At 39.0% G+C, this 9,196-nt stretch overlaps 1 protein-coding gene across 1 annotated transcript in view; it reads left to right on the plus strand.

Annotated features, from left to right (window-relative positions):
• The first annotated feature begins 5,303 nt into the window (after positions 1-5,303).
• The window catches only part of LOC116005760, a 5,882-nt gene continuing 1,989 nt past the window's right edge, over positions 5,304-9,196 (plus strand). The window contains exons 1-2 of the mRNA XM_031245996.1: positions 5,304-5,952; positions 6,932-9,148. Of these exons, the coding sequence (XP_031101856.1) occupies positions 7,047-9,148 (2,102 nt within the window). The 5' untranslated portion in view covers positions 5,304-5,952; positions 6,932-7,046. The remainder of the gene's footprint in view (positions 5,953-6,931; positions 9,149-9,196) is intronic.

The raw sequence follows: 9,196 nt of genomic DNA on the forward strand, positions 1-9,196 counted from the left end.
CAAATAAGGGATCCCTTTCCATACTTTGGAAATTGCTCTGGGATATAGGGTTTATGCTAATGATCCTATATAACATGGTAAGCTCAAACAAAACGCATACACAAACCTATATAAACAAATTTCCACACTTTAAAAATAAAAAACGGGGCTTAAAAATAGAAAAGGGATAAGAGGTTAAAGCAAGTATGCATCCCTCTTTCCACACTTTAGCTTCCATCATAGGTCGGCCTCCGTTATCGATGCTCTATACAAAAGAAATGGAGATACAATATACAAAAGGGTTTCGGGAGAATTATTCAATTATTAGCTTGATAGAATATAAAAGCAAGATAAATAAGAAAACATAAAGCAAAAATTATTCAAGTAAAATAGCAATTATTAAAGTGCATGAAAAGTAAAGCAGTTTAAACGTAAAAAGCATAAAACATAAACATAAAGTGAAATAAAAAAATAAAAGTAAAGAAAATAAAGGCGGAGCCCCACGTGTAGGGAACCTAATGTTTTGATGGGACAATCAACCACATGGTAACCAAAGTCTTTCAGACTGCATTGTCACAAATCAAGATTAAGGATCGAGAGCGTGAATATGGCATCACTGATCACCGAAGGATGGAGGACGGAATTGTCTATCAAATTGAGCCTGAAGCTCCTGGATCATCCTAACATTCTCCTCAACTACTCTTCTCATACGAAGAAGCTCTTCATTCTGGTTGGCTTGGAGTGCTAGGAACTGCTCGTCCTGCCTATCCTGGCGCGCAAATACGGATGTGAACTGTCCTTGCTGCCATGCTCGCTGCTCGCGCAAATAATCCATTTGTTCATCATGGAGCTGCCTTTGGAAAGCCTGAGAAGCCTCCCAATCCATCGAAGTAGAGCCCTCATGCTGTGCACTAGGCTCGCCATGCTCCTGCGCTGCGGCATTATCATTCCCCTCATCATTCTCTTCATCCTCCTCATTAGTCTCATCATCAACCTCCAAATCAGGGGCATCATCCCCTCCCAACTTGAGGTACATAGCAAAGAACTCACTCACAGAGAAAGCAATCATGGGACCCACTTCTCTTTCCTCTAAAAGAAGGTTTCCTAGGCCCAAACCCTGGCATAATCGAGTAACAAAAGGTCCTATGAAGACTGTTTGAACCTTTTTCTTCAGTTGGGTTTGAAGCCATTTCCGTGCTTGAACACCCATGTTAATGCTAACTCTGTTCTCCATGCACCACATGTAGAAAAGATCCTGCTTGTAAACTTTATTCTAGTTGGTGGTCCTTCTTGAGAGGTTCACTGCAAAAGCCAATTTGATGGCTTTCAGAGAGTTCCTCGAAATGAGCTTTGCTTTCAAGTTGGAGGAGTTGTAGGCTGCATTGTTGGTAATGCTTTTCCAGTACTGAATAGCCACTGCATCTGAATCAAAATCATCTTTGAAGTCCCAAACAACCGGAATGAGATTGACTCTCTCGCATCATTGGCCTCTTTCTTGATGTCCAGCGTGGCCAAAAACTCATAAGTGACCGGTGAGTAGGTCGGGCCTCGCCATTCAAATAATCGGCGTAGTTGGGGATGCCTTATCAATCTATTCACTTGTCCAGGCAACCAAATTCTATTAAAACATTATGCTCGAAGAATCGGCCACACTTAACTGCTTGCTTTTGTAAGCATCCACAAGAGCACGCTCAGGAAGTGTCAAGTGCCTTAGAGATCTTGAGCCTCGCTCTTGAGGAGCTTGTGGTTGGTTTTGTAAGGGTTGGGGTCGTGCTCTCGACAGACTGGATTCGCCGTGATCGTGCTAAGATTTCTTTGCCATTTCTTTAGATCTTCCCATCCTACAAAATTTAGAAATTAATACTCATGGTAATTGGTTTTATGCAACTATCATTCAAATAATTCACCAATGAATTTATGTAAAATTCCTCGTCAAGATAGTAGATTTCGAACACATAGGGGCAAGGATTTTTGAAAATTTTGCCATAGTTTCCCCAATATTTTGATCAATTCTAGCATGAAAATATGAACAACATCATTCCACTATCACACACATGCTTAATTTCATCATAAGATAATTCAATTTGATAGTCAAATAAGAAGTCAACTCAAAAAGTCAAGAATTTCAAAAAGTCAACTTCATCTTCTTCCCCAAATTCTAAAATTATGGTTTGAAATTGAAAATTCAATTTTTGCAATGTAGCATGTGTAATGTCAAATTGATGGCATATAATAGTTCTAAAACAAGCTTACACATCAATTCAAGCATCAATTTTATAATCTAGATAAGAAATTAGACAAACCCATTTGCTCAACAATGGTGTTCACACTTGAAGCTCAATTTTGAAACTTAATCCATCAATGTAACCATCAATAATGAAAGAAAACATCAAAGGATAGTTCTATGAAGCATTATAAACCAATATAAACATTTAAATCATTCAAAAACATTCAAGATAATGTAGGATAAAATTTCAATATTCTCATCTTCCAAACACATGAATATTCAATAATATGGTTAAAAGAGATGAAATTACCTTGATAGTGATGCTTTTAACTTCTTGGAGATGAAAATAAATCACTATGCTCAAACCTTTAAGTTTGGAGATTACCTTGCGTGGAGAAGAGAAGAAAATTTTAGGTTTTGGGGTGCAAATGGCGTGGTTTCGGCCGAAGGGTTATACTTCTCGTGGTGCAGATGCCACGCTCGTCCACACGCGTGTGGACGCGCATGTGGACACACTATTTTGCTCCCACGCCAACTGGCACATGTTTGAATGTGCGTGGGTGCTTACTGGATTGCTCCCATGCACAGTAGCACACGTGTGGCTGACAACAATTTGCGTGCATAGGGTGAAATGTCAAAAGATATTTGTATGATAAAACGGAAAGTCTGTGACTCCCCGAGTGTCGGTCTCGAAGGAGGGACGTGGAGGTATGTCAAACATTCAGGAGTTTACTTGATTGGATCATGCATAGGACTTGAGTGTGGTGAAGGGTGGAATTGCAAGTGAGAGTGTAGTTCATTGGTTGGTTTGAGTGCAAAAGAGTAGTAAAGTAAAAGTGATTTTGGGAATATGTAAAAGGGGTAGGGATTGGATAGTGTTCATGAATATTGCATAGTGAGAGTGCAAGGTCATGGATTAGGATTGCTAGGATATTGGCTATTCAAGAGTGTGTTGTCTTAGTCCTTTTCCACCTTGTGTACTAAGGCTTCTTTGACTTAGGAGTGCCTTCAAGCATCCAAAGTTCTAAGAGGAATTTTATCAAACACTTAAGCTACACACTATCCTACTATTCTTAAGAAGTCCATAGGAACTTTGATTGTGTAAAGCTTTAAATCCTAACTCTAATCAAAGACATGAAAGAGTCAAGAGCTCAATCTCTCATCTAGATTGGCCAAATCCAAACAAGATCTCATCAAAACAACAATCAAAAGACAAGAATAGATAATCCATCAACACAAACTCATAGATCCAAGATATAGAAATAAGATCATCACAAAAGCAATATTCAATCACACAATCCAAATCCTTAGACTAAATTAGCTACTCATGATATGAAATGCAAGCAAAAGCTAATTTAATCCAAGAATAAGATTACTAAAATTATAGAAATGAAATAGAGATCACCTAGAGAGAAGAAGATCTTCAATCCAAGCTTGTTGGCTTCTACAATGGAGATTGATCTAATTTAGAAACTAGGAAAAATTGGAGAAAGTTCTCCAAAGGAAAAACTAAGAAAAGGGAAAACTAAAATTCTGGAATCCTCCTCTAGAAATTTATCAAAGGGGTTTAAATAGTCTCCAAAATGACAACCCTAGCTGAAATTCGCGCATCACGCCTCCACGCCTCTCACACGCGTGTGAGCGTGCGTGGGGAGCTTCTGGAAAGTTTCCACGCTTGCTCACACGCGTGTGGCCTTCCAGTTTGGTCCTCCGGGGCTCCGTTTTTGCCTGGTTTGCTCTTTAAGCTCATCTTTTAGTCCTATTTGCTCCCAGGGGCTCCTGTTTTACTTCTTTTAAGCTAAAAATAGCTTTTGTGCATCAGTTAGTGATTTTCAAACATTTACGCACATAATTTACCAAATAAGGATGCTATAGACGCGATAAAACACCCTAAAATGTGCCTGAAATAAGGGTATCTCAGAGTCTTATCAGTGGCCATGCGTGTTACCCTGGTGCGATCTTTTTCTCTGATTTTGATCTATTTCTTCACACCCGTGTCTGAATTAGGCCTTTCCAACGCATTTTTCAATATCGAATCCTATAAGTTAGTCTTCCAAAACATGGTACCAAATGGAATTTCAACAAAACATTAAAAAAAAAATAGAAAAAGAACATAAAAACAATTTATTAGACCTTGGGTTGCCTCCCAAGCAGCGCCACAGTTTACGTCTTTGGCTAGACGCATCATACCTTGTTCATTTTTCAGCCATACTCCTTGGTAGTGGGCAGAAAGCATTTCGGTACCCACGTGTTCTTCCATGTCAGCTTGTCATTTCTCCACTTCTGTTGTGATTTGGTCCTTGTGTTGAACATTGCCCTCACTTCTTCATCAGTCCCTTCTGTTCTTACTTTGTCATCATTCGTGGCTTGTCCATCAAATCTCAAGGTTATTTCCCCTGAGCTTACATCTATGCGGGCACGACAAGTTGCCAAGAATGGTTTTCCAAGAATCAAAGAATCATGGGGCTCGGTGTCTCCCATCTTACAAACAACAAAATCGACAGGCACAAGAAATTTCCCTATTCTTACTAGCACATCCTCTGCCAAGCCTTCCGGGTACCGTGTGGTCCCGTCGGCTAAACGGAGTGTCACTTGTCGGTTTCAAATTTGGTAACTTCAATTTTTCAAAAAGATTTGAAGACATGACATTGATCGTAGCTCCAAGATCAGCTAGAGCGTTTTGAGGATCCGTGTTCTGTATAGAACAAGGAATCACCAAAGCTCCCGGGTCGCCCTTCTTTCTGGGGTGACCCGCAGTCAAACAAGCCGAAGACTCTTGGCTTAAACAAGTAATATTATTGATAAGTGCATATTTGATCATATTTAATCCCCATACTTAAGCTTATTTGTCCACTAGATTGTATAAATTGTGTTCAGTATAACCTTGATTTTCTTCACTTTGATTAATGTTTGCAACAATCATCTTATTTGGAATAAAGTAAAAAACAATAGGCCGTATTGCATTTAATGGGATGATTTAGAGAAATCCTAAGTTTAATTTGTAATTTTCATCTTTAATAAGCCATCCTAATGTGTTTAATTGCTAGTAGGAGATATCAGGGAAATCATGAAGACAAGGAGGATCATAAAGGGACAAGAACAAAAATGAGAAGATGGATGATGATGAATTAAAGTGAAGGACAAAAGCAAAGAAGATTTGGTCCATTTCCATCATTAAAGATCAGGCAATAATGGAATCAAAGAGTGATATTTTGAATGGTGATTGATCATATGGATAAACCAAAGCAAAAGTGGAACAAGTGTCTAAAATCTGAAATTTCCGCACAAGTTGTCCACTGTTCGGTATTTTTACCATATCTCAGCATAGGAATATCAAAATTGAGTGATCTTTGCACCGTTGGAAAGAAGACTTCAAGGGCTACAACTTTACCAGAAATACAAAATTCATAATTCTGAACGGAGAATGGAGAAAAACAGCCCGGAAGATGAAGCTGCGTGCAGTGATGTCATTGCTTGCGAAATTTTCCATCTTCTTTCTCATTATGATATGTGAGGTCATGGCATATGTAATTCCCCATTTCCAAATTCAGATGGAATGTGAGGTCATTGCATATGTAATTGTCCATCTTTGCTCCCTTTTGATGCCTATATAAAGCCTTGTAACTCTCAAACTTCAACACACCATTCCTCACCAATTCCTTCTATCTCCTCTCATTCTAGCTTTCATATCTTAGTTTTAGTGTTGTGTTTTTCTTCAAGCAAGAGTGTAGGAGGAAACTCCAAGAGTTTGGCCTTCAATCCATAAGTTTTCTTGTTCCCTTTATCTCTTTACAATTTATTTACCATGCTTATGAATTTAAATATTGTTAGTTTGTTGTATTCCATTATGAATTGTGAGTAGTTGCATTAAGGACTTGAATTAGGGTAGGATTATCTTTATTGATGCTAAGTTCATGAATATTTCATAAAGGGGAAGGCTTTAATTCAAGAGTTTATTGAAGTATGCATAGATTTAATTGAAATCTTGTTAGTAAATGGTACGTAACATTTGTTAACTTGCCTTTGGATGATTTCACTTTATAATGGAAGTTATATGTTGAAATCAAGCTACTCTTTGCATGCACCCAATTTAATTTACGAAAGTAAAGAACATTGTGGTTTTAAATTGCTTATGTCCTCTAAGAACTAGGAATTGATATGTCACGAAAGTGGAGCAATTCCTTGTTCTAATCTTTATCTTTAGTTCATGAAAATGAAATTTAGATTAAAGATTCTTTTGTGCAATTCATTGAACTCTTAAATTAATTATTTTCCCCAAATCTTGTTATTGCATCTATAAGATAATTCTCCTTAATTCGAGTCCTATCTTTAATTATCAGAGTTTATACCAATTGTAATATTGCTTTTAATTCTTGATGAACCTGTTATAGCTTGTTACATATCAACTCATATATGATTGCTTGGATTCTTGTTAAATTTATTCATCTTAATGCCTAAGAATTTAATTGCTATACAAGTACATGCCATAAAACCCAATCCCTTGAGAACGATATAATTAACCCACAAATTCACTACACCACTTTACACATCAACTTTTTGGCGTCGTTGCCGGGGATTGGCATATCTGGTTGTATTGTATAATTAATTATCTAATCTTAGCATTAAAATGAATGAATTTTGAAGGAGATCAAGTTTTGTTTTTATTGTTTAAGTGTTTTCTTAAGTTTGTTTGAATTTGGATACCTTTTGATTTATGCAAACTAGATCACAAGGTGGTCAAAACCTTTGTCCTTTAAACCAAGAACTCTCTAGAGAGTTAAGGAAGTTGAAGAAAGGCTCATCCAATCAGTTGAAAGAATTTGAACCAGTGGAGATAAACATGAAGACCGGTGAATCTAGCAACCCAGGCCAAATGTCTCCCGGAGGAGGTAGTTCCCGAGCAAGCCCGAGTCAAGGAGCACACACGGAGGCTCAACCCAATACCTCTCAAGATCCAGTGGCACCGGTACGAATACCAATCTCTACCTCCATGGAAAATCCGAATCTAAATCCTTATTTAGGAGGAGGATTAGGTTTTCAATTTCCACCGCAACTACAAGGGGCCGGGATGCAAAATTTTCCTCATCTTTTGAACCCAAATTTCTTCACAAACCCTATGTTTGACCCATACCAGAATTTCCCTCAAAGAGCCCAACCTTACTTCTACCAAAGAGCACAAAATTTTCAACCCATGGCTACTCATCTGGCTCCCCAATTTGAAGAAGAAGATTGCATTGCCTATCCCGGAATCGAGGCCAATAACTTTGAACTCAAGACTTCCATGATCAACTTGGTGCAAGCAAATCAATTTGGAGGTTCAAAGTTGGAAGATCCTAAGGCGCATATCACCCATTTCGATAGAATATGCCAAACTATCAAGATGAATGGGGTGTCTATGGATGCAATCAAGCTGCGATTGTTCCCATTTTCGTTGAGGGATCAGGCTCTGAGTTGGCTCAATTCCTTCGGGCCAAATCATTTCAACACATGGGACCAACTGTACAAATCTTTCATGCAAGAATACTATCCACCCTCCAAGGCTGCAAAATTGAAGAAGCAAATCCAGAATTTCCAGCAATTCGGAAGTGAAAATCTGTACGAGGCATGGAAGAGGTTCAAGGATCTCAGGAGGCAGTGTCCTAGGAATCTCCTATCTCCTGGGGATTTCATTTCATCTTTTTACGAAGGATTGCTGGACAACTACAAGATAGTGTTGGATACTTCTTCTATGGGGGGAGTGTTTCTTGATATGACGCCCGATCATGGAGAGCAGCTGATAGAAAGAATCACAGCCAACACTGCGTATTGGTACAATGAAAGAGTCGAGCAACCAAGGAAAGAGAAAGCAGTAGGTATGTTTGAAGTGGATGAGAAGGTTGCCATGCAAGCCCAACTGGATTCGATCCAACACATGTTGAAAGAAATGGTGTTGAATAAGAAGGCAAATGCTCAGTCAGTCATTTCCTCATCCCAGATGCCACCCACACCACAAGCCTACTCGATGGTACAACCAACAACTCCAAGCCCACCACCATCTTCAACTATGGCTATGGTGCTCAGTTGCGCTATTTGTGGCGGTGCTCATGCTTCTCAAAGTTGTCAACTATTGGAACTTGGCAGCCACAACTCTTATTCAACTGTAGAGCAAGTTGACATGATTGGATACCAAAGACCTCAAGGCCAAGCGCAATGGAGGAATCAAGTCAATCCTTCTTGGAGCAATCAAGGTTTTCAAGGGAGAAATCCACCTCCTGGTTTTCAAGGCAACCAAGGCTTTAGAGGTGGATATCAAGGCAACCAGCAATGGAGAGGAAATCAAGGACATGGTACGAGCCAAGCAAATACTCAGAATCAGCAAGGGTTTTCACAATCATCTCAAGATCCGGATATGAAAACCTTCATGAACATGATTATGACACAAATGAGTAAATTGCAAACCGAAGTTGAAGGTCTTCGAGCTCAACAACAAGGAGGAGGTGCCCAAGCTTCTACCCAACCTTCATTTAATGGTAAACTTCCAGCAAGCACTGAAAATCCTAGGAATCAAGTCAATGCTGTTGTAACTAGAAGCGGGAAGTCTTTAACTGATCCACCCTTTCCAGATGATAACATTGCTCTTGAAAATGAAGGGAAAGAAAAAGAACTTCTACCACAAAAAAGAGATCCTGAAGGACAAGTGCAGACAAAGGAGGATACTAGCCGAGATCCTGAAGGACAAGTGCAGACAAAGGAGGATACTAGCCAAGGTAAAAAAGGACAAGTGCAGACAAAGGAGGATACTAGCCAAGGTAAAAAGAACAAGGGGCAGACAAAGGAGGATACTAGCCAAGGTAAAAAGAACAAGGGCAAGACAAAGGAGGATACTAGCCAAGGTAAAAAGAACAAGGGCAACCAAATTGATGATTCAGTGATTCCTTGCAACTTATTGCCATTTCCACAAAGGTTGTGGAAGTCCAAAGAAACCGAGAGGGAGAACAAATTCAAAATGAT

Source organism: Ipomoea triloba, chromosome 15, assembly GCF_003576645.1.
Source record: "Ipomoea triloba cultivar NCNSP0323 chromosome 15, ASM357664v1".
In the NCBI taxonomy this organism is placed as follows: Eukaryota; Viridiplantae; Streptophyta; class Magnoliopsida; order Solanales; family Convolvulaceae; genus Ipomoea; species Ipomoea triloba.